Here is a 26,807-nt window from a genome sequence, read left to right on the forward strand (position 1 = left end):
AGTAGGAAAGTGTCTGGTTTGACCTAGTGGTTAAAGCACCAGACTAGAAAGCAGGAGACTCTTGAGTTCAAGTCTCACCTTAGCCATAAAAGCCATCTGGGTGACTTTGGGCCTGTGGCCCTCTCTCAGACCAGCCCACCTCACAGGGTTGTTGTGGGGATAATAGCAGGAGGAAGGTGTTTTGGATATGTTCGCTGTCTTGAGTTATTTGTAAAAATAATAAAGGTGGAATACAAATAAATTTTAAAGAAGATTATGGAAAAGAATGCCTGGATTCTCTGCTTCTCACTACATACTGTCCACATTAATGTTAAATAAAAAGAGTTTTGATTAGAATTTTCAGAATTTTGCCATCAGCACAGGAAAGAGAACAGGGCAGTGGTGATGCTGGAATACATTTCTATATTATTCTTACATGTTCTATTTTTCAACTCCTAAAGAAGGCTTCTCTAGAGGTTTCTAGAGCTTTTTTCTCATCAAATTGATAAACTGTTAAGCTTCGAAACATTCCTGAAGCTAGCAACCAATACCATCTTGGGCTTTCATACATCACTTGATCAATGCTCCTGTAGCAAGCAGTATTCTCTATATCAGTAAGGATGGGCACAACTGTTCACTTCAGTTCCACTCCCATTTTTATTTTCCCAGCCATAAATTTGTTCTGAAACTTGTACATGAGTTTGAAAATTTCGCAAACATTCCAAAAATTCTGGATAAATATATTTTGCTTTTTGCATCTAGTTTTTGTTTGCATTTTTTTCTTTGTAATGTGCAATTTGTTATATTCATTAAGGGGCACACACACACACACACACACACACACACACACACAGTTATTTTGTGTACATTTTTAAGTTGTGAATCACACAGAAAATTTTTGTAAGAAAACATAATTTGTATACAGATAGTTTTCATTCACTTGTAAGTTGAGAACTATGAATTAGTGGAGCCTTGGTGGAGCAGTGGGCTAATGCCTCCTTAAGTAACACCAGCTGCCTGCAATTAGTGCAGGTTCGCATCCCACCAGGCTCAAGGTTGACTCAGCCTTCCATCCTTCCGAGGTAGGTAAAATGAGGACCCAGATTGTTGGGGGCAATTAAGCTGACTTTGTAATAACGCCGCTTGGGGTGTGTGTGAAAGCCCTAATAAGCAGGCATATACATAGAATAAAGGCTACTGCTAAGCTTGTAAGCCGCCCTGAGTCTTTGGAGAAGGGCGGGATATTAAATGGAATTAAAATAAAATAAAAATAAATATCAAAGTTACTGAAATTATCAACATTAACATTATCATTTTTCAACATATCACAGTGCAAGAATGTCTAGTCTATATCATCATGTTCCTCATACAGAACAATTTTTATTTTTACTCTTTTTCTCTTATATGTGCCTTTATGTACCTTTGAACAAAAACAGACCTGAAAATAAAAATTACCACAGTATAAGATTCTCATTTTCCATGTCATGTTTATTTGTATCAAACAAATGAAAATCTTAATATTTTCCATTTTATTTGTGTGCTCTCTATTTGTATGATTTGTTCTAGAAATAAGCGATGCATTGTTACAAAAAACCCTGCACCTTCTGCTTTAGAAGAATTTTTTTAATATAATGTCATCCTACGGCTTTAAAATAAAACTATAAATTACTATAAATAAAGGTGTTGGGAATGCAATATTTTACAAGTCAATTGAAGATTTTTTTTAACGTTCCTCTTTTCTCTTCAGTATATAATAATAGCTACTTTAGCTGATTAAAAAGAATCTTCTGTCATAGAAATAAATTAAGATGAATGGAAAAATGAAAATAGCCAGTTAATGAATTTGTCATAAAAATAGTGAAAATAGACAGAACCAGCTACTGGGTGTTGTGATATAAGATATGTATCAGTATCTGTATAAATATATGTTAATCTTAATGCCTGTGTACTGTGTTTTATTAAATTTCTAGCCTGAATTAACACTTTCATTAAATTCCATTCATTTCAAACTCTGTTCAGACCAGCATTAACTTAAATTCAGTGGAACCTAAGAGGGGAAGCTGATTCATACTTTCCCATAATAGATTGACAGAACTGTACTAATTCATGGGCATTTTCCAATTTCAGTGGAAACGTGTGTACTGTATTTTTGCCTTATCAATCTGCTCTGTTACTCTATTAAGAGCAAATCCTTATTCTTCTGAGTGGTCTGATTAGAGGGGCCATTTTGTTGTTTGTCTTAACCTACCACATGTTTGTTTCCTTCAGTGTGATCAACAGACATTTATCTATGAATATTGGGACAGGACAGGCTTCAAAAATTATCAAATGGAAGAATTAGACCTTGGATAAAATGAAGCCTCTCCCTCTCCCATAGAATTAACATGTTTTTGACGTGTATTTTTTTTTTAATGTATGATTTTTATATAGGCTTAAAATCAGAGTGTTTCATCCTGAATAAGTCAACTTGCTATTTTTTTTCCTTGCATGACATCATATTTTAAAAGCTAAATTTCAGCAGTGACCAAAAATTTCAATATTTTGTTCTTTTTTGTGGGTGTTCTGTTTGTTTGCAGTCAGATGAGTGAGCCTCATAGCGGTTTGACGCTCAAATGTGCCAAGTGTGGAGTAGTTTCAACAACAGCTTTGTCAGCCACCACCGCCAGTAATGCCATGTTAGTCCTAATCATTTACATCTTCTTGTTACAAATCTTATGCAGTGCATGTGAACAAAAAAAAATGCTACAGTGATGAAAGATTAAAACTGCTAATATTGAACATAATTAATTGTTTAAAAAAGTAAAAGGAAAAATGGCAACCGCACCTTTTAATTCAACTGGATAATATTTTACAATATCAGTTTTTCTATAACTATATAACGTCATGGGTTTTCACGTTAAAAAAAAAGTTGCCATCCTTAAGTATGATTTATATATTTGGATATGCCTGTCTCTCTATAGTTGATTTTGTTTTTGTTGTTCAATAGTCCTACAATCTTCTTGTTGCTGTTATCTTTCCTCTCTGTCTCTGTTTAGGGCTTCCCTGTGGAGTTCCTGTGTTGTTCTACCTCTCCTGGCTCTCACTTGGATGTCTGCAGTTCTGGCGATGACTGACAAGCGATCCATTTTATTTCAAATACTCTTTGCTGTATTTGATTCATTGCAGGGGTTGGTCATTGTCATGGTTCACTGCATTCTCCGAAGGGAGGTAAGAAACCACTTCCTGATGTTGTCTTCCAAATCTTCTATTTCTATGAAATCTTACAACAACCCAGAATGCTTCCTGAGCTGTGGTGGCGCAGTGGTTAGAATGCAGTATTGCAGGCTAACTCACTGCTCACTGCCAGGAGTTCAATTCTGACCGACTCAAGGTTGACTCGGTCTTCCATCCTTCTGAGGTCGGTAAAATGAAGACCCAGATTGTTGGGGGCCATAGGCTGACATTTGTGGACTGCTCAGAGAGGGCCGTAAAGCATTATGAAGTAGTATATAAGTCTAAATGTTATTGCTAGTCCTAGACATCTGGCTTGAACCTAACAATCTAACTATCCCTGAAATGAAGGCTTCAGTCCCACATAAGACATCAAGAGTGTAACTTTTGTTGTACTCAGTGCTGATCCACAAAGAGCAATAGCAGAACTACAACAGCAGAAAAGCTACACCTCCCGTGGTTTATTTGCTACCACATGTCAGCCTTATAGCCGGAAGTGTTGTTGTCCTCACTGAAAACAGTGCAGCTTATTTGCAAACGGGTTGGTTTTCCTCTTCAAAAGCTTTTGCTGGAGCTCCATCTCTGGGAAGTCTGTCCATTTGCAATTGACCCTGCATACTTTAGACCAAATTTTTTGCTTTAATGAGTAAATCTTGAAAAGAGTACTGGGTTTTTTGCTTCTCAGGAGTCACATATCCTATCTTGAAGTCAGTATGGTTTTGCTAAAGTAGTTGGGGATTTCCTATTTCTTGCCCCACTGACAGACCATTCCATACACATAAAAAAATAGTTACAGGATACAAAATAAGATCTGCTCCACCTCACCTCCAAGACATATAGAAGCCCTGTAGTTATTGCCCACCAAGTAGCATTTCATTCTGGGAATCAATGGGGCAAAATAAGTAGCTACAGGTGGTTACAGGTGGTTGAGTGAAAAAACAGTCTTCCACAAGGTCAATAGTTTACCATTGAGGGGTACTGGTAGTAAAAGATATCTCTGACAGCCACACTGGATTTGGTCATTATATTTATGCTTGAACCCTTCGTGCTGGCTTCAGCTTGCCATGGCAGTATATTGCCTATTACGGTAGATGTAATCTTGTTCTGAGGAAATGATTAGTAGGGCAACTTCATGTTTCAATAAGCAGAAGATGGGGAAAAATAAGCAGAAGATGGATTGGTAGATAGTTGTAGACCTTTGGAAGAATGTTAATAGAGACTGGCATTTTTAACTCCCAATAAGTTATCAATAAATATTTTGACTGCCAGTTTATTAGATCACTATAAAAAGAAAGCCAGGGGGTTCTGTGCATAAATCATCAGATATAAGAATCTGTACCTGATGGAACTTAATTCTCAGGTTGAACATATGATCAGAACATATGATCAGAGGCATCTAGGTTCCTAATTCTAAATATATAAATATCTCATTTGCTACCATTTTAAATTTGATTCTGATAAGCGGATTTAAAATTCTTGTTTTAAAAAAGGGGGGAATAAATTTGTCAGACCTATCTGTCTATCTATTGGTCCTACCACAATTCTGTTTTCAGTTCGTATCAAAGAAAACCAAGTGGGCTCAACATTTTGAGTAACATGATGGATAACTTCAATTTCTACGTATGGTTTCAAACCTTATCATCATTGGGTAACTGTAAGTTTAGAACTTTTGCTGCCCCGTTTATATTGCTGACCACCTCAGCTAGCATGGGAGCCATTCGAGATTATGGGAATTGTATTGAAAAGGATATGGTTGACAAAGCTCTAGAATGTTGCTACTATTTAACACAAACACTCTGAAGCAGGTGATCCTGATTGCTTCTCAGTTTGCCTGCCCACCTGGAAGGGTGCTCTAAAAAAAAAAGAAAGACCCAACATGTTTAATCTTATATTAGCCATATTTAAAATGCACCTTTTATATACGTGAATTTAAAAATCTACCACACCATCTGCTTTGGCACCAAGTAGCTTTCTAGTCAGAAAAATAACTCATAATGTTATGAAGATTAAAGCATTTTTGCTTTCAAGGAGATCCCCAAAGTATTGATTTCTGATTTTGTGTATTCGGGACTTTAATGAGTCTTCTTTCCCATCTAAAAAAGGTACATGAGTTCTAAAGTGTTTTATTTCGAAGGTTCTTTTTTTTAGTAAAATTTTAAAACATGCCTATATTGTTGGATTAAAGGATAATGAGTTCCGTTTCTCATGCCTGTCATTTATCCATGTGAGATATGGAATCTGCCTCTAGCAGGCAAAACAATAAATCTGAATGTCAAATGACTTGTCATAGATAATGTCAAATCTTAGAGTAAAAAAAAATCACAGCTGTTTTGTTCTGTCACTGCAACAACATAACACATAGAAAGCATCAAAAACATCATCGATCATCTATTTCCAGTCTAAATTTTATCTCCAGCAAAGAATAGCCTAGCAAAGTCCAATTGAGAGTGCTCATCCTCTGCTTTGGCATCTCCAGCAATGTCTGTGCTTTGCTTCAGAAGCTATACAGTACATCTAGAGAAGGAAAATATCTGCTCTATTTGTGTTACCCTTTGCAAAAAAAATCAGCTCAATCCTTTGGCTAAAGTTCGCAAGGGAAATCACTCACCATTCTTGCCCCTCATATCCTGTCATATGATGGCCCCTTTCCTGAGATCACAACCTCTTAGTTGAGGTTCTTTACATGTTCTGCCTTCCTTCCAAGCTCCATTCCACAATCTTATGCCCTTAATTTATTTCCTTCTCTTCAGAGCTCCCTTTAATTGGCTCAGCAGTCCTAACATCCAACTAAGAGAAAAAATACATTTCACGAAGTTGCATATGCATATAATTTTATTCCCTGTGTTGCAATTCTCTAACTCCATCATTGCCTGTGCTAGGTGGGAGTCGTGCAATAATATCTGGACATCCACACATCCATGTTTATTATATCCCATTATCAGAAATGTAAATTGGAAAGAGATCTCCCTTGTTCTTCCATTTGCTGTGATAAAATAAAATAAGAGACATTTCACGTTGAGTATATGGATGGTGTTGTGCTGTAATGATCTGTTTGCTGTGGTGATGATAATCCGTCATTTGAATGATGTGTGGATGAGAAAAGGAGGTCTAAAATAGTTAGGGTCTTAGATGTAATTCATCTCAAGGTAGCTTGAATGAAGACCTAATCAAATACAGAGTGAATCCAGTGTTGTCAGTTGGGTAGCTGGACATTTGTATTTAAGCATTTATTTGCAACCATACCAAAGAGTAGCTTGGCATAGCCCAGAGTAAAATGGCAGAATGGTCACTAATTCGATAATAAAATTATCCAGACTTGATAATTAATGAATGAAAGGTAGTAACAAGGAATGCAATAGAAAAATAGTTAACAATCCTCAGTTTATAGTTCTCTATTCAATGTATTATTTTTCTTTATTGAGACGGGGATGTATTCCTATGCAAAGCTAAACCATGACATGCAAGTGAATGTTCCTACCTGATAAACCAGCAATTATAGTTAAATGTGATTATTTCTTAAGTCAGCAAAATAACTCAGGGTTTTGGCTGAATGTTTAGCAGTTGAGATTGTTTTTAAAACCAGAATTCCTGATTTGCCTGATACAATAAACAAAGAACCTGCTAGCATAAAACTGAATTTTGGAGTTCCCTTCCTGTTAACCGGATACAAGAGGGAATTTAGTCTTTCAAACTTCCACATATTTCCTTTCAGTTATACATATAGAGTAAACTGTGGCCATGTATTTGCATGTCTGCTAAAGAAAGAGAAAAATCAAATGCCTAATTATTCATGCCCCTAATTTGAGCTGTCATATCCTAACTTTTGGTGATAAAAGGAAATGCTCTTTATTGTCTGGTGGTTTTTTTAAAAAAATTATGCTTAGCATCAAATATGTGCCACCTCCTCCCCACACCCTCAGTATCTAAATGTCATGGACTTTTTTTCAAATGGACATGGTGAAGAGAGAAGGCAACTTTTAAGAGGAGCTTTGAATTGGTTACTGTTGCCAGGGAAACCACTTCCCTGGTATCCGCACGTTCAGCACATCTCTCTCTTTCTCTCTCTCTCTCTCTCTCTCTCTCTCTCTCTCTCTCTCTCTCTCTCTCTCTCCCCTTCTCTCTCTCTCTCCCTGTCTCTCTCTCTCCCTCCCTCCCCACTCCCTCCCTCCCTGTTTGGTTCTAAGACAGTCATGCAGCTTCATGTCATCTTGGGGGTGGGGAGCACAGAAAGAGGGCCAAATAGGATGGAACATCCCATTTTTGCTCAATGTGGGTGGGAGAAATTTCAAGACAGAACTGATGATGCCCCATTCTTCTATAAACACCCTGAGCATGGCAGATTGCTTGATCTTGATTTCTGGGAAAGGGCCAATAAAGAGACAGACAGTCAAAATTATGTTCCCCCTCCATCCCCAGCATCATTTTAATTTCCAGTTTTGGGGGTTACTGGTCTTTTCACTGCAGTTAGAGGTTTTGGCAACCATGCTAGCTTAGAGTGACTTTGACAGGTTATGGTTAGCTCACCTCTCAGGGAAAAAAATGGATTCGATCATTTTTATTCATACTACTGGACATGAGCCGTTAAAGCATGGTCTACAGACCACAAAAAGCCCTCATTGGTTTTTGTGCAGCTTTTATACAGGATCCTTGGAGCCCTTTCTGCTTTTTTTTTCCTTTCCACTTTCCAAAAGATTGGTGAAGATGGGGATCAAAATCATAGTTTCCCTCCAGTAGTAGTGGATGGTGAGAAGGATAGAGCTTGTCTACGAAAACAATGCTGTGGACAAAAGCCCTGATAATCATTCTGTACATTTGACTAGTCAGAGATAATGCCTTCTTTCATCTGGCTGTAGCTGAATATATTATTGTTATAAACAGCTCAGTATTGACCCTGTTCCTGCAAGTGAGATAAAGTAAATTTGCTTTGCCATCTCAACCAATATTGCTAGTCCATGACATTTTACGGCTGAAATTTACTGCCAAAATTTCTGTGAGATGGAATTACATTGCTTATGTGTGTTACTAAAATGTGACAGGAAAGATTTGTGCAGGAGCCATTTCAGCCATAGTCCAACCTAGAGAAGCTAGAATATTTCCCTGGAATGTAGTGGAACAGACACAAGTTGGCATGTTTTAGCTTTCAACAGATTAAGTCCTGGTGAGTTTTCTTCAAATTGGTGCCATTCATCCAGAGATGTTGAGAATTCTGGAATTTGGCTTTAAACCCAACTGGAGTGCTAGTAGTTCTATTTGCTGCATGATTAGCAAAAATAAACCCCGCTGAGATAATAATTATGCATTGTTTTTCAGAACAAAGCCATGGAGTTTAGAGGTTAGCTTGTTGAGTAAAAAAAATGAGGAAATATGATAACTAAGGAATTTCAGTGGACAAGTAATACAAAATGAGGAAACCAAAAATTCATCTTGAACAACGTTTTATTTGTTTTGTTTATCGCAGCTGCTTTTACACTAGTTCAATTATCTTAAGTGGCTCACAGCAGCAACACAATACAAAATAAAGCAATAGCTTTATAAATGGAAATATTTAATAATTTCTAATAAGTTAAATATTCATAATATTCTAATCACACCATATGTCATCCGAACTTAAAACTAACCATTCAGCAAGGTACCTCTGCCAATTTAGCCCTCCATACCCAAATGGTGTTTGGAAAACTTCAAGTATGCCCAGAGTGAGGGTGCAGTTCCTATGTCTGATGGGACAGCATAAAAAGAGGGTTCTTTGCCAGAGATTCCTCCTCTCTGATTGCCTCTCATTGCAATTCATGAGGAGTAACTACTCTCAGCAAGCACTTTCCACAAGCATGCCTTAAGTGGACAGCTTCTGTTTAGAGTTGGCAGTTTGTCAGGTAGCCAGGTCCCAAGCAATGTAAGATGGAAAGGTGATGAGGAATATGTCAGCCGCACCCAGGAACTCTTTTAGTCACAGTTTCAACTTGCTGCACCAGCAGGAGCTATGAGTTCAAGAGCACCCTCAAACTGCACACCAGCTCTTCCTCTGTTAAATATGGTGTTTCCCCAGAATTAGCCAGTTTCTGAACCTACAGGTACACATCATGCTAAGGTTTACCCCTTAACCCAGTGATGGCGAACCTTTTAGAGACCGAGTGCCCAAACTGTCACCCAAAACCCACTTATGTATCATCGGGTGCTGGGTGGGCATGGCCAATTGGGTCAGCGTGGCCCATTGGGTGGGCGTGGCTGCAGTGGTAATGGCACACTGGGTGGAACTAAAAAGTTCAATCAATAAATTCCAACTTTGCGAGATCATTTTTTTTCACATGAGAAATTTAAATTGATTGATTGAACCTTTTTTTTTTGCACATGGCGGCGGAGGCCTAAAGCGAAAAGGCCTTATAAAATCCAGCTGAAGGGCTAGGACTGATGGCACACGTGCCCACAGAGAGGGTTCTGCATGCCACCTGTGGCACACGTGCCATAGGTTCGCCACCATGGCCTTAACCTGTTCCTCTCCATCCAGATCCTTACAGCCTCTAGACACTGCAGTAAGATTACTTCCATAGCTCCCAGATAATCTGTGGTCTACATTGACCAACTGAGCATCACAAATTAACATGGCTGGGATATTTTTTTTATAAATAGCACTGCAGATCTAGGCGTGATCTATTTAGAATTTATCTGAATAATTTTTCAGTTAGAATCACTCGGGTAGTTTTTTGTTTTCCCTCAAAAGACCATTATGGTGCTATAGTATTTGTTTTTCTATGTTGGTGTCAATTAGTACTTAAGAGTGGTCAGGTAAAGGATGCAATCCATATTCATGGAAAGAAACCTGCTGGATTTCTTCCCATTGTCTAAATGGCCTTTACCTTTATGCTCACTAAGTTAGGATGCATTTATTGTTCTACTCTAGGAAGTCATAAAAACAGCTTTGGCATACTGAACAAAAGATCTGTGACTTCAGTCCAATTCCTACTTCCCTGGGAGTAAGTCTCACTGGGACATTCATCTCAAGAGCTACTCACAGGCCTGTGCTAGTCTAATTTAAATATTCAGTTTAATTTGCTTACTATGTTTGTACAATTATCATAATGTCACTGTAAACATCATTTGAAACCAAATGAGAAAATAATGATGAATCAAGAATTTGTTTGTTATAGCTTTAATAATTTGTTCTACGATTATCTATTTTTAAGAAGCATATTGAATATCTGTTATATCTTGCCAGGTTCAAGATGCATTTAGATGTCGTTTAAGAAACTGCCAAGATCCAATCAATGCAGATTCATCAAGTTCCTTTCCTAATGGACATGCTCAAATCATGGTTAGTTTATATTTACCCTTGACTACTATTTGCAGAGATAGTGTGCATCAGAGCTAACATATCGATCTTGTGGTGGAAAAGTTTCACACTTTGTCCCATATTCAGAATCATAAAATGAATAGATTCAGTAATTACAACATTGAAGTAGAAAGCAAACATTATACAATATAATTACTTTTATTTTATTTCTTAATTCATAGACATGCATTATAGAAATATGTCAGTTTTCTTGTCTTTTAAACTGTTTTATTTTAATGACATAAGCCACCCAAAGCCATTGGAGAGTTTGGTGGCCTTCTAGATCTAATATAATACGACAAATATGATTCATTTTCTGATGCATTTCAGATCTGCTGTATTTTCCTGCATGCAAAAGAGACTATCAAAGGGAAAACTCTTAGATTATGTGAGAATGAAGATGATTATAAATGGTGGTGGTGGTGGCGATGGTGATGGTGATGTTATGACATATTCATAGTACCTTCAATGTGTTAAATGTGTTTTGTTTGCATTATTACAAGCTTGTAAAATAGCTTTTAAATTATAATCCTACATATTGCAAACTGGCTTTTTATGGTGTACTATTTATTATGTCAGCTGCTTTCCTAACAGGATTTCCTTATCAGGGTTTCAAGCGTTTGTTTTCATGGTCAGTTTTTAGCCATTACATTAAAATGACTATACTGCTCTGTATGTGTGTATGTGAGTGAGTGAGTGAGTGAGAGTGTGTGTGGGTGTGTAAAATTAGAAATAAATTCCATATACTTCCTAGGATATCCTTGAAAGGATTTGCTTATTCTTACCACAAAATTGCCACATATGCCGCTATATGTAAGGGACAGGTAGTTCTCGACTTACAACCACAATTGAGCCCAAAATTTCTGTTTTGCTCCATTTTACGACCTTTCTTGCTGCAGTTATTAAGTGAATCACTGCAGATGTTAAGTTAGTCACATGGTTGTTAAATGAATCCGACTTCCCCATTGACTTTGCTTGTCAGAAGGTCGCAAAAGCGGATCATGTGACCCCCAAGACACTGTAACCATCATAAATATGAACCAGTTGCCAAGCATCCGAATTTTTATCAGGTGACCATGGGGATACTGTGAAGGTCATATGTGTGAGAAACAGTCATAAGTCACTTTTTCCAGTGCTGTTGTAACTTTGAACAGTCACTAAACAAACTGTTGTAAGTCGAGGACTACATGTACTTAACTGTTAAGAAACCACTTGTATATACCAAATTAACTGACCAGTCTGGAACATTTCTCCCATACTTGTTTCCTACCACTCAAAATGATACAAGGAGAACTACATATAATAAATAGGGAGAGAGGACCATCTCCTCAAATGTAGCTGTTTCTGTGGGCTAAAAACAAGGTGATTTTTAAAGTGACCGTTCATTTAAACCCAGGCTTTTCTGAGGTATATATTAGGTGCATTTCTGAAATTGTGTCGCAGTTGTTGCAAGGGACAAGTTTACAAAGGAGTCTTTATAGAATCTCCAGTACTTTTCTGAATTCTGTAGTGGGCAAATTGGTTTGACTAAGCCTGTATGCAATAAAAATCCATTATTTCTACATGTTGAGGAGTTACTGTGAAAGAGAACTGAAAAAGTCACCTTTCGTTAAAAACAAAAAAAAATCCAACATGCACTGAAGAGGTTAATAAAACCACGATTTAAAAATGCTTGTGTATTTATGTTTGCAGTGCTAGGTAGGTAAAATGCAATGCAGGGATGAAGTGTTATTATGTGGGAAAACCTAATTAGCCTATATCAGTATCAAATCTGAAAATTTAATAAAGGTGATTCTTCTGCGTGTGCAAATACATAATTACAAAGGATCATGTGAAAGTCTTTTTTATAATGGACTTAGCAGCAGCATGCCTGCTGCTGAATTTCTATATTGGTGCTAAATGTTTCTTTGTCAAATCTCTACCTCTGAAATAAATGAGGAATATCTTTTCAATTGGTTGTAGAAGATAGGAAAATTAAGCAAAATGAAGACATTGGATAAATAACCAGGAAAATTAACACCTGGATATTGATAATAATAATAATAATAATAATAATAATAATAATAATAATAATAATAATAATAATAATAATAATATAAAAATAAAGTTGGAAGGGACTTTGGAGGTCATCTAGTGCAACCCCCTGCTCAGGCAGGAAACCTTATACCAGACATGTCAAACACAAGGCCCGGGGGCCAGATGCGGCCCGCAAAGTGGTTTCATGTGGCCCGCGAAGCCATCCTGGAAACAGTAGTGGCCCCCACTGCCTTGGCCCTGGCCCAGAGACCCTCCTCCTGCCAGAGACCCTCAGATCTGTCCCACTCCTGCCCAGGCCCCCATAGGCACTCTTGATTCGAACAATGTAGAGCTGGCCATGCTCACCCAGTAGGCCATATGCACATTAGCCACGCCCACCCAGTAGGCCACACCCACCCAGCCCCCTGAGGGCAACCGCAATGCTGATGCGGCCCTCAATGAAATTGAGTTTGACACCCCTGCCTTATACCATTTCAGACAAATGGTTGTCCAGTCTCTCTCTGTTTCCAACCATTGTTTCTCATCCTTCCCTCTGGTGCTTTGGTGAATAACATGACCCCCTCTTCCTTGTGGCAGCCCCTGAAATGCTGGAATACTGCTATCATGTCTCCCCTATTTCTTCTTTTCTTTAGACTAGCCAAACCCAAGTCCTGCAGACGTTCTTCGTATGTTTAGTCTCCAGGCCTTTGATTGTCTCAATTGCTCTTCTCTGATTTTTTTTCAAACTCTCAACATCTTTTTTGTGATATGGTGACCAAAGTTGTGGTCATTCAGTAGGAATGTGTAGTTTAGCTTTAGTGAGGAAGATATTAGCAGGAAATGTGATAGCTGAGGTCAGAATTGGATGCTATAGCATCTTCTGCTTGGTATTTGTCATTACTGCTGGACACTTTTCTGTTCTTCTGTAATATTTAATTACCCAACATGTGGCACGGTGTCATAGCTCAGTAAATCATTGTGCTTGTTATTTTATTTCATATCACTGGCTGGAAGAGTGTAGGTTCAATGCACTGTGTAATGAAGATGCACACTGTGTTACATGTTACAGAGTCTGAGAGCTGGGATGGCACCACATTTAGCTTGACCTTCAGCTGATGATTGCTAACAGTTGTCTCATTTCACTTCTATTTCTTATTGTTACAGACAGATTTTGAAAAAGATGTGGACATTGCTTGTCGGTCAGGTAAGGCTGTCCGAGCACCAAATGAAATTAAATTAAAAGTAGCTTTATTCTTCTGAAGGATTTGATTCCTTTTTAACAACATGATTGCCTACAAACCTTAAGAGGTGGTCAAAATTTGATAAAAATATGTTACTGTATAAACTGAGTATGAAAAAAATGTACATTTTTTTAAGCAGGTTGGGAAAACTCAGGTGTTACAAGGTTTTAAAAACAACTTCTCTGAGACAGCATCTGAGTGTGTATATATTAAATCATCTGCATATGCAAGAACGAAAGGATTAGGAAAGAAAAGTACTTAATAATTGGAGCAGAAGTTCAATTGACAAACAAATTCATATAACTACCATATATATATATATATATATATATATATATATATATATATATATATATATATATATATATATATATATATATATATATATATATATATATATATATGTTTCAAATGTTAACTATTTAGATTACCTTGCTAGGCCCCAAACATGGGGCAAATCTTTATTTCCTGTTTTCAGCCTATCTTGAAGGCTATGAAACAGGCAGTAGTCACACCGGACAATTCATATATTTGTGTAAATTACTAACAAAGAATTAAAGGGAAACTGAGATGCATTTCTGACTCCTTAGTCGTCCTCAGTCAGCTATACCCTTCTGAGATTCGAACCTGGGCTGATTGCATATATAACACTGCCTTGGATGCAATCAGCCCAGGTTCGAATCTCAGAAGGGTATAGCTGACTGAGGACGACTAAGGAGTCAGAAATGCATCTCAGTTTCCCTTTAATTCTTTGTTAGTAATTTACACAAATATATATATATATATATATATATATATATATATATATATATATATATATATATATATATATATATATATATATATATATATATATATATATATATATATATATATAATGTATATATGTATATATGTATATGTATATTTTTTCCATATTCAGTTAATGCTGTGCTTGATTAAATATGGCTATAGCTCGATGAAATGCCAATTGTCACAAGGCACTGAGTGTAAAAGGGTAGAAAGGTCCTTTTTCTATAAGTCAAAAACTTTGCCACCAGGTTCTCACTGAAATCTAAGGGAGTCAAAAACTTTGCCACCAGGTTCTCACTCAAATCTAAGGGAGCAAAGATGATCCACCAGATCTGAGCTTCAGTTTTTATTTATTTTAGTTTTATGTATTTATTTATTCAACTTGTACAATTGCCCATCTCACATTTGTGGTTCTGTTTTCAATATAATAAAAAACCAACCAAATAAATAATGAATAAGCAAAACCCCAAAATCAATAAAACACAATGATCCCCTTTAAAACCAAGTTAAGAACCCAATTAAAAATCAAAAATACAACCAAAAAACAGAAAAATCAGGCAAGCGAAAATCCTGAATATAATCACTTGGCAGGCTCTAAACCATAACAGCATCCTCAGGCATATTTGGCAAAACCATGTTGTAGAGCCTTTCAGAAGACAAGTAAGGTTGGAACTAATCGTAGCTAATGGGAGGAATGACGTTCAAAAGGCAGGTGCTCCAGCAAAAAAGGTTGTCCTCCTGGTTCCCATCAGACGGCACTTCTTTATAAATAAGATGGGTAACATACTGGACCTGATGAGAGGAGGTAGATGTAACTGGAGAGAAGCAGCCCTGCAAATAACATGCCCCCATGTTGTTTAGGGATTTATAGGTTATCACCAACACCTTGAATTAAACCTGAAAGCAAACTGGCATCTAATGCAGCTTGTGAAGCAGAGGTGTAACGTGCATAGATCTCGGAGCACACATCACACTGCAACATTTTATCCCAGATGAAGCCTCTGGATGCTCTTCAGGGGCAGCTCCATGTTGCAGTAATCCATTTGGGAAGTGTGTAACTGAGAGTAGACTTGCTTGTCCAGGAACAGGCACAACTGGCAAGGCTGTGCAGAGGTCATCGTGGTGGTTCTCCTAGCTATAACTATTATCTTCTCTTTAAACAAGAGTCATGAGTTAGTTCAACTTCATCCAGCTCCACAGATGATAAGACCCTAGAAACTGAAGGCCCCAAAACCCAAAGCCACTCAGTCTTGCCAGGATTGAGCTAAAACCTGTTGTTGCCATCCACCGTATCTAATCACCAAGAAAGGACAGCACAGTTAATTCACTTAAGGGCAGAGATACAACTGAGTATCATCAGCATACCATGACAATGAATGACTTCAACCAGCAGCTTCATGTAGATGTCAAACAGGAGCAGAGTTCTCAACCTTGTGCTGCCCCCCAAACAGTAGGAGCTGAGGGTGGGACTTCACATTCCCTATCAACCTTGACTGGAAAAAGCCCCGGAGAAAGACGAAGAACTAGCACAATACAGTTCCACCCAGCCCCAACCCTCATAGCCAGTCCAAAAGGATACCATGATAAGATGATCAAAGACTGCCAAGAGGCCAAGAAGACTAAGGATGAATGCACTACCCCATCCCACTCACACCAGTGATCATCCCAAAGCATGATCAGTGCTGTTTCCCTCCCATGTTGTTGCCTAAAACCTAACTGAAAGAGGTCCAGATAATCTGCTTCATCAAGAGTCCTTTGAAGCTGTTTCACAACCACTTTGTCAACAACCTTTCCTAAAAAAGGGAGGTTAGAGACCGGACAAAAGTTATCCAGAATAATTGAGTCTAGTGATGGTTTCTTGTGGAGTTCCTCTTGTGTCAGTGAATACATGGCAAACTGTAAATTGTTCCAGTCAATGTGCTTATATATCACTGCAAACAATACATTAATACTGTTTCATTAAGTTGAAATGGCTTTCCTAGTTTCCTTTGAACATAAACACTTGTTAATTACATCTGCACTTCACAACGATGCCTTTATCTCCCTTCCTTGGCAATTTAATGATACTGTGATTTTTAGCTAGATTTTTGAAACAGAGCCGTTCATTTCAATTCCTTAAAACCAAAGGAAATGTGATACTGCTTTCCAAAACATTTCTGCTCAAAAAGGATAAGGAGAAGCACTCTATTGAAAAAGACAGCTTTATAATAAATATGACCAGGTTTCATTATTAAAAATTAAAGATTTTAAATTTGACCCTCTAAATGAAAGCTTTAATAAAAGGTGGCTGGCTGAAGTGATTTGACATCTGCACTTAGGAAAAATCTAATGACAATTTTCTCAAATGGATTTTTATCAATTTCCATTAAGAATTACATTACAAGAAGATTTGAGATGGTCTAGTCCCTCTCATCTATATCCTTGCTTCGAGGCAAATAGTTTTTTTTTGTTTAATTGAAAATAGAAAAGCAATCACACATCTTCTAATAGAATAATTTGTCACCACGTATAACTCTCAGTATTTATACATGTTATCAGTGCTTTTTTTGTAAAAAAAAAGGTGCCGGAACTCACACAAGTCATACAAACCGCCTTGCCTACCCTACAAGGTTCCATCCAAAAAAGGTGCCGGAACTCCGTTCTGAGCGTTCTATGAGAAAAAAAGCCCTGCATGTTATAATACCAAGACTACCCTTGATTTCAGCTACCATAAATGGAAAAGAGGGAAGAAAAAATAGAGTAGATCCATATATATATATATATATATATATATATATATATATATATATATATATATATATATATATATATATATATATATATATAATGTCATAATTGCTTTGCTTAAAGCTTTTCAGCCTTCCTCAGCTTGGCCCCCTCCTTTGTCCAGGCTGAAAGCAGGTTGAAATTTCAGGAATTGTAGTTTCTCCTCATGGCCAAGTTGAAGAAGGTTGATCCAGCACCAGTATGAGTAAAGATGTTCTTTCAGATGGAGTCCAGCTTCTAATTTCAGAGGCATTTATCAATTTGTGCTCCTGCTCTTTAATTCACAGTTCTCCATAAGGACATTGGGCCATGCCGAGCAGCTACGATAACAGGCACCCTATCTAGAATCTCCCTGAATGATGACGAAGAAGACAAGCCAGCCAATCCTGAAGGAATGAACTATTCCACATTGCCCGGGAATATAATTTCTAAGGTGATCATTCAGCAGTCGGGAGGCATGCATATGCCCATGAGCATGAGTGAATTAGCTAACCAGTGTCTTAAAAAAGACAACACTGAGCTACGGCGAACTGTCTATTTATGTACTGATGACAACCTGAGAGGTGCAGACATGGATGTAGTCCACCCTCAGGACCGCATGATGGATAGCGACTACATTGTCATGCCTCGAGGTTCAGTGAACACACAGGCATCGCTGAAGGATGACAGCAAGTTGAATCTAGGCATGGAGACCTTGCCTCACGAAAGGCTTTTGCACTACAAAGTTAATCCTGATTTTAGTATGAACCCAAATGTAATGGACCAGTTCAATATGAGTTTAGATCAACATCTCCCCACCCAGGAACACATGCAGAACTTGCCTTTTGAACCTCGCACAGCTGTAAAGAATTTCATAGCTTCCGAGATGGATGATAGCACAGGACTAGCAAGAAGCGAAACTGGATCAACCATTTCAATGAGTTCTTTGGAGGTTAGTGATGTAGAAATGGAGTGCATGCATCCTGTTTTTGTTGTGTCAAATACAGATGGGGATGGCTTTCTCTCTCTCACACACACACACACACACACATACCAATGACAAGCAGTACGCAACTGTTTTCTCCTGCTGCTGGACTGTCAACCCTACACCCTACGAGGTAGACCAGATCAGGAAATCAACTTCACAAAAAGATTAAAACTATACTATATTGAAATAGGCTGTAGTATCAGACTCTTGCAAGGCTGTCTGTGTTTCCCTTCCTTCCCTGTATTCCTATGTTTCTGGGCTTAATGCATGTTTCTGCACTTATTGTTATGCTAATGCAGGGCTCTTCAAACTTGGCCCTTTTATGACTCATGAACTTCGACTCCCAGAATTCCTCAGCCTCATGCCTGGCTAAGGAATTCTGGGAGTTGAAGTCCATGAGTCATAAAAGGACCGAGTTTGAAGACCCCTGTGCTAATGGCTTATGGAGAGTTTTTCTTATTTGACAGTAATTTTATAAAAGATTTTAATTACAGAACTGAGTCAAACTAAACAATAACTGATAAAAAGTAAAAAGGGAAGGCGCAGGAAAAAAGGTGGGGAAATAGAGATAGAAATAGAAAAAATATTAGAAAAATAAAAATATATATACAAAGAAATGACTTCCCCCATTATGATGACAGGTATAAACAATTTTAGTAATGTATCACATTTTCTTAAAATATAACAAATTATTTCCTTCCCATATCTCCTCTCCTATATATAAACAAATCTGTAAAGCTATTGCTTCGGTTCTGATGTCACCAAAAGTCCATTAAGGGTTACCAGAGATGACAATTTTAAGCTTGATCAATTAAACCAACTTTATATTCTTTCCTTTTACTTCTAAGAATCTAGTTCTTTAGTCGCTTCAAATAATGTCATAGAATTTCATTTCTTTTCATTTTTTCTTTTATTATTAGCCTGGTCATACTATTAGCCAGTGTGATGAGGCAAAATGTGCATTGTTTGATTGTTGTATGTTTGCTTGAATGATGGGAAGAGGCTTCTATGACTCAGGGGCTAGGCCTTGCCTGTTGTACAACGTGATTGGCTTTGCGTACTATGCACCTTGAGCATCTTGAAGGGACCTTTTTAAACAGAATAGAACTGGCCAAGAGAGGTTCTGATGTATTGCCCATCTTTATCATAAGTACATATTTCTGTATATATGTTATCATCAATGTGTGAAATTAAGCATTTTATAGAATCCCTAGGAAACCTATAGAACGCTGAAAGTGGAATATCAAAGTATGAAACACTTACTATTTCACACATTTCCTAGGCATCCTATGCAATGCTAAAAAGCAAACAAGCAAAGTATTAAATGCTCCCACTAAAATGTCATTCTAGCCTCTCTTGTTGCAACAGGTAAATCAATATGGGTCTTTTTCAGTTGTTGTTTTTTTTTTCAGAAGGAAAGTCCTATACTTCATTTTGCATTTCTTTTTACATTTTCATATGCGTCTTTCCAATAAAGGGTCAGGGTTAAGGTTAGGGTTATCCTTACCTCTTTCATTACTCTCTTTTCAGACTTTGCCTAGATAGTTCTTGTCATTCTGCATAATGCCTAGGTGTCATATACAATGCCTAGAAAAAGTATACAGCATATTAAAATAATACAGACATGTCATACTTTGCCTAAAACTTCAGACATTCTATAGGATTCCTAGGCAGTCTATACCAGGGGTCCCCATCCCCCAGTCCATGGACCGGCACTGATCTGTGGCATGCCAGCAACCGGGCCACACAAACAAGGGAAGCCCAGTTCACAAGATGCAGGCAGTATGTGAAACCACGCCCCCCCTCCCCTCCAGTCCATGGAAAAACCTTTCTCCATGGAACCAGTCCCTGTTGGGGCCACTGCTCTATACAATGCCATCTTTTCACACATTGCCAGTAACTTATTTTGTGGTCTACAAGGAAGCCTCTTACAAACAATGAATAACTGGAAAAAAATTGGGCTGGGCTATTGGGATATCATTGTAGCACTGGGCGATTTCTAGACAGGCTTCTCCGGCTTTAGTAAATTGGGCTCAGCATCTAATAGACAACTTCAAATTTAACTGAACAATAACTCATTTCCCTTCAAGAGAGTGGGTGAAAGAATACCAGATAGTTATCCTCACATTAATGGGATTTCAAGATTTAACTCACCTACAAAAAAAAGTATTATTGTTATTGTTATGGGCTATAAAAGGCAAAGTTAAGTCAGACTGTTGAGGGCTGCACCAGTGAAGAGTGGGAGGGATTGGGAAATGGGGAGCAAATGGAAACCCTTCTAGGCGGAAAAACAAAGAGAAACTAGTCAAGTATGTAAAGCAGGGGTGTCAAACTCAATTTCATTGAGGGCCGCATCAGCATTGCAGTTGCCCTCAGGGGGCCGGGTGGGTATGGCCAGGGTGAGTGTGGCCTACTGGGTGGGCGTGGCTAAAGTGGGTATAGCCTACAGGGTGGGCATGGCCAGCTCTACATCATTCGCATCAAGGGTACCTATGGGGGCCTGGGCAGGAGTGGGACAGATCTGAGGGTCTCTGGCAGGAGGAGGGTCTAATTGGGAGCAAATGGAAACCCTTCTAGGCGGAAAAACAAAGAGAAACTAGTCAAGTATGTAAAGCAGGGGTGTCAAACTCAATTTCATTGAGGGCCGCATCAGCATTGTGGTTGCCCTCAGGGGGCCGGGTGGGTATGGCCAGGGTGAGCATGGCCTACTGGGTGGGCGTGGCTAGAGTGTGTATGGCCTACTGGATGGGCGTGGCCAGCTCTACATCGTTCGCATCAAGGGTGCCTATGGGGGCCTGGGCAGGAGTGGGACAGATCTGAGGGTCTCTGGCAGGAGGAGGGTCTCTGGGCCAGGGCCAAGGCAGTGGGGGCCGTTCCCTCACTGTTTCCAGGATGGCTTCGTGGGCCACATGAAACCACTTCACGGGCCGGATCTGGCCCCTGGGCCTTGTGTTTGACATGTCTGATGTAAAGGAAGCTGAAGAATGGAGGAGAGAGCATAAAGTGTCACCAGATCTTACCGGGTGCCTGAAAGAAGGCAAGAAGAGTTAAAACCCAAGGCAGGGAAAACAGGCCCTTCCACAACATTATAAGGTTTTCCTAGGCAGAGTTACAGGAAGCAATAGAAGGAGAATAAGAACAAGGTTTCAGCTTTCCAGGATCAAGCCCAGCAGAACATCTGCCTCTGAGGATACTTTCCTTCCTTTAGCATGTCTCTAAAATCATTGACAATATTGAAAATCTTATACATTTATTTATTTTTGTTCACAAGGATAACAATGAGGCATTTCCTTAGGCAGGTCGACAATAATTTCTCTGTCAATGTTGCTGCTTCTTGGACCCAGCAAACGTTAAGTGATGGTTAAGCATTCTAATCAGTACATATTGGCATTCGGAACAAGAGCCGGCATGGCAGAACTATATCTTGTGTCCCTCTGTTGTCTCTGTAATATCCCTTATGTATGAATGAAAAATCTATTAAAGCAAAGTTGATAACTAGAAGTAGCACGTCTAGAGAGCAAAGCATGAGACCAGAAGCAACTCTATTTCTGAATTGCTTTGCATTTCAATTACCTTTGCATTTCAATTATTTTCTTATCAGTTTGCTCCACCTAGAAGGTTAAAGATATACTTCAACTAATATATGAGAAAAAAGAAAATATTCAGGTGTTTTTTTTAAAAAAAACACCAGCCTATTCCATTTCATAGCACGCTAAGGAGTTAGGTACAACCATATTGAGCTGGCATTTGTATTATAGATGGATATGCCACATCTGTGGAGGAATGTAGTCTGGAGTTGGAGGAGGGAGGGGCTCTTTCCCAGAGAGCAAAGAGACAATGGAGCTTGGAATGTCTGGTGGGCAGGAAGAGGACAAGGCTGGACCCTCCCTAGCAATCCACAGAGTATATCTATAGTTACTTCAGTTAATTGTTTTAGTCTGGCAAGATTCTGTTTGTATGCAGAAAGCAACTACTCAGAAGTAACTCCAAGTGTCATTCTCAGTTGCTTGGACCTGACAACATCTACAGAAATTTCTGTTTGGTTTTTGTTGTTGTTGTTGTTGTTTTGTATGTTCCTCCTCAGTCAAAAGAAGGACTCACTAGATATTGCCACTGGGTGTGCATTTAGACAGATGACATGTTTCTCAATGTTCAATGTAATCATAACCCCAACTATCTTGATAGCTTTTTACATAATTTACATTGCCATATTATCATTACTTCCGCGCAATTAATTAGCCGTGTTAGTAAAGGGCACTGGTGTGATTTGTGGCCTCTGCTCATCCATTTTAAAATCTGAAAATGCAACACCAATGATTGTTAGATGCATAATAAAAGTGAGGAAAGAGTGCCAAGGCAATCAAGGGAATTGTGTAACTAGGAAATTACTTACCAAACCCTAATAATGCAAGCAGAACTTCCAGTTCTTGGCTTCAGTAGCAATTCTGAACACATTCTGAGTTTTCAGGATGCATTCAGAGTATTTTCTACTTAAAGAAGAATATAGAAAATGAACAATTTATTATTATTTATTTACAACAAGTAAATATTTCTTGATGACTAATCTTTGAACCTTTATTTTTACTGCAAGCATCAAACGAACATTGGTGAATCAGACATACAGTAATTGTAGAAAATGTAGGTTTATTATTAAACACATAGTCACATACCTAATGAGAAGGAAGGACTCACTGGAGGAGAGCCTAATGCTGGGAAAGATTGAGGGCAATAGAAGAAGGGGACGACAGAGAATGAGGTGGCTGGATAGAGTCATTGAAGCAGTAGGTGTGAGAAGATGGTGGAGGACAGGAAGGCCTGGAGGAACATTGTCCATGGGGTCGCGATGGGTCGGACACGACTTCGCAACTAACAACAACAACAAGAAGTCACATACAGCAGAAAAAAAGTTAGTAATATGACTTATTTAAGAGACATTACACTCCCTCCGTTGGCTCCTAAGAATATGGAGATGTAAATGTTCATTTAGTGCTTCAGTAAGTACATTATTTAGCATGAATGGACAACTCAGCATTCTCTAAAGTCACCCAAAGTGGGCAAGGATAAATTGCTTGGATACCTCAAGAGTGTGTTAACAATCAAATAGATGCCTTATACTGACAAAGGTTGAAAGCACCCATTGCTCAATTAGAAAACTTCAAATTTTCCCAAATCAAGATGATTTTTTTCCAATGGGCTACAGGTAGTCCTCAACTTATGATCAGAATTGAGCCCAATGTTTCTGTTGCTAAGTGAGACAGTTGTTCAATGAATTTTGCCCCGTTTTATGACCTTTCTTGCAACAGTTGCTAAGCAAATCATTGGAGTTGTTAAGTCAGCAACACGCTTGTTAAGTGAATCTGGCTTCCCCATTGACTTTGCTGGTCAGAAGGTCACAAAAGGGGATCACAGGAACCCAGGACACCGCAACCGTCATAAATATGAGTCAGTTGCCAGGTGTCCGAATTTTAACCATGTAACCATGGTTAAAGGTTGTAAGTGTGAAAGGTCTGTAGGCAGAAATGGGCTGCTAGGAAAACATTCCTGTTAACAAAATTTTATTTGGGGGATTCCAAAGTGTTATATTGATATCTGCACATATATTCCTTTTTTTCAATTTTAAAAATTAAAGTTAAGTTTTAAAAAACTTTTACACATGTAGAAGAATAACTAGAACAATTAAATATTAATTAATTGATGTTACTGTTAGTAAAATTACACCAATCTGCTATCAGTGCCAAGTGTTTCACAAGAAAGTTATACAAATAAAATAAATGATGAGGTCTATCATTAATCATGATATTATTTGCAAATAATAATTTAAAAATTATGCCATTATAGACTCCTTTATGTGCTTAGGAAACAATATAAATATATGTAAGCAGTCAGAGTTAAATGAGCTAACATAGGGGTCCCCAGCCCCTGGTCCGTGGACCAGTACTGGGCTGCGGCATGCCAGCAACCAGTCTGAACAAACAAGCAAAGCTCCATCCATGAGATGCAGGGAGCACACAAAACCACACACCTTCCAGTCCACAAAAAAACCTCTCTCCACATAACTGGTCCCTATTGCCCAAAAGGTTGGGGACCTCTGAGCTAACATATTGCAAAGTGTACACATTTACACAAATAATAAGTAGGATCTGAATCACAAGTTTGAAAAAAAAACACCACCATTAAGCTATATCTATTTATAACAGCGGCATAAGCACAGCGATACAATAACCATGAGTTATGAAGAACAATAAACAATAAATCTAAACAATAAACAACACGTCTAAAGAGCATAGTGCACACTGCCAAAATGACCTATGCATAACCACTTGAGGATCCAAAGGAAAAGATGAACATCAGCTGTGGGTTATAATTTGTCTGTGACTTTATTGCTATGCATAACAATAATGATGTCGATAAATATTAAGGAAAGAGAGCTATTCCAGTCAATCATACGACCATCCTACCTTACAAAAGGGTCAAGCCCGGCTTCTTATATTCACTTGTCTTCTTGCTCACTCCCCCGCCACTGAGACCTACTGTATCCCACAAGGGGCCTTAGACTATTTTTTTAAAAAAGGTATCAAAATACAAGATGTCCAGCCTTTGGGCTTGCCTGGGCTACACCAAGTGAAGAGGAATTGTTTTTGGCCACAAATATATATATATACATCTATAATATAGTTAATGCATATCAATCATACAGTTAAAAGTTTATGATCTTGTGGGGCCGCATTACTAGCTGTCCAGGGCCACAGGTGGCCCATGGGCCACGGTTTCTCTAAAGCAGAGGTCCCAATCTGTTGGGCACCAAGGACTGGTTATGTGGAGAGAGGTTTTTCCGTGGACTGGAGGGGGTGTGATTTTTGTATTCTGCCTGCATCCTGTGGATGGGGCTTTTTTTGTGTGGACTGGTTGCTGGCATGCCGTGGCCCAGTACTGGTCCACGGACCAGGGGTTGGGGGACCCCTGCTCTAAAGTACTACTAGGGAAGGCAAAACCAAATTCATCTTCATTTACTTTCTGAATTGTGAAGGTAATTCCTTCCCACGGCTCAGTTGGATCATCAGTGAAATGAACTGATAATTCTTGACTACTTGAGAATGGGATGCATCATGGGAATGAAGCCATTTCTCATTGCTCCCTCTTACAAACTGCTGCAATTCTGCATCTCATATGTTTGAAAAGCTGGATCTTTTAATCGATACAAAAGCTCTGACTCAACTCATCCAAGCTAACTCCAACAGCCTGTGAGTTGTGACAGAAAGGCACAGTCTGAGTTTGAGGGATTTCATTCCTTTCACACCATCCTGAACTGATCACAGCATATTCATACTAATTCAAGAGTCTCAGAGTGGATTTGAAATCAATACATTAACATTTTCCCTTGGCTTGTGTTGTCTGCAGAGATGACAAGCCATCTCTCTTTTAGCTTGATTTCCGCAGTTTCAAAGGAAATCTCTTGAAGAGCACCTCTTCAGTCCAAATTTCCATGCTTTTAAACTGGAGAGTGCTTTGAAAAGAGTATAATAAGACAATTGGACTTGTGAAGCAAGTTACAGCAGGAACTAAGTGATTTTGGCTGATTTTCAAAAAGCTAAGCAAGGTGGGTCTAGTCAGTCCTTGGGTGGGAGATCCCACATCTGTAGACTAGATAGAAAATTGAACTAAAGCAGCCTAGAAGAAGGCAGAGACAAGCCACTTCCATATTTTTTCCAGGGAAACAAATGTGTAGTCACCGCAAAGATATTGACTTTACTATTCCCTGGAAGGAGAGCGGTAAATTCCAGGTATTTTAATTCACAGAGAAAAGAAGAGGGGAACTTATGGAAGAAGAAATGCAAATTAAATACATCTCGCTTACTCGCTTGCTTTCTCGCTGTCTAAATGAAGCAGAAAAACACATAAAACATGGCTGCAGTCATAGATCTGTCATATGTACTTTTTCAGGAGACATCTTGAAAGAAAAGAAAAAGCTCATCCTCGCAAAATGTGCAAAATAACTTTCCAGGAAAAATTGCATTACTGTATAAGCCATTAAAGCTTTGAGCAGGAACATTTACTACAAATAATTTTCTACTTCAACAAAGCAACAGCGCTTACCAAATATGTTCAGTATTGAGATGAATGGTGGTGGTGGAGGGGAATCTAGTAGCATGTTTGTTTAAAAGTAGGCCCTGAGCTTGCTCGCTCTCTTTCTCTCTCAGTGACAGACAGACAAGACAGACAAACAGACAGAACATTTCAATGTTTCCGAAAGAAGAATCTGTTCCACATAACTCATGCTGTTTCAGGATACCTCCTAGCTAAAATTAGGAGCAAATTATCTCTTCTTTTTCCAAAATTTTATTAAATTTCAAAAAAGAATAAAATATAAAAAGCAGAGAAAAAAGAATTTAAAAGCTTTTACTTTCATGGAGTTGCTATATTACCAAAATACTTCCTGTATTCTTTTTAAAAAGTAAGGCAGAATTATAATAATGAAATCCATTAGCCTTAGGAATAATGAAGATGCTCTTTT

General features: G+C 38.4%; 1 protein-coding gene across 1 annotated transcript in view; it reads left to right on the forward strand.

Moving 5' to 3' along the window:
• The window catches only part of ADGRB3 (adhesion G protein-coupled receptor B3), a gene marked incomplete at both ends in the record, with an annotated part of 540,315 nt that overhangs the window by 495,102 nt on the left and 18,406 nt on the right, over nt 1–26,807 (forward strand). The window contains 5 exons of the mRNA XM_083351264.1: nt 2,556–2,654; nt 3,015–3,186; nt 10,400–10,495; nt 13,694–13,733; nt 17,616–18,259. Coding sequence (XP_083207390.1) covers nt 2,556–2,654; nt 3,015–3,186; nt 10,400–10,495; nt 13,694–13,733; nt 17,616–18,259 — 1,051 coding nt within the window. The remainder of the gene's footprint in view (nt 1–2,555; nt 2,655–3,014; nt 3,187–10,399; nt 10,496–13,693; nt 13,734–17,615; nt 18,260–26,807) is intronic.

The sequence above is a fragment of the Vipera ursinii genome (genome assembly GCF_947247035.1).
Source record: "Vipera ursinii genome assembly, chromosome: 1".
NCBI lineage: Eukaryota > Metazoa > Chordata > Lepidosauria > Squamata > Viperidae > Vipera > Vipera ursinii.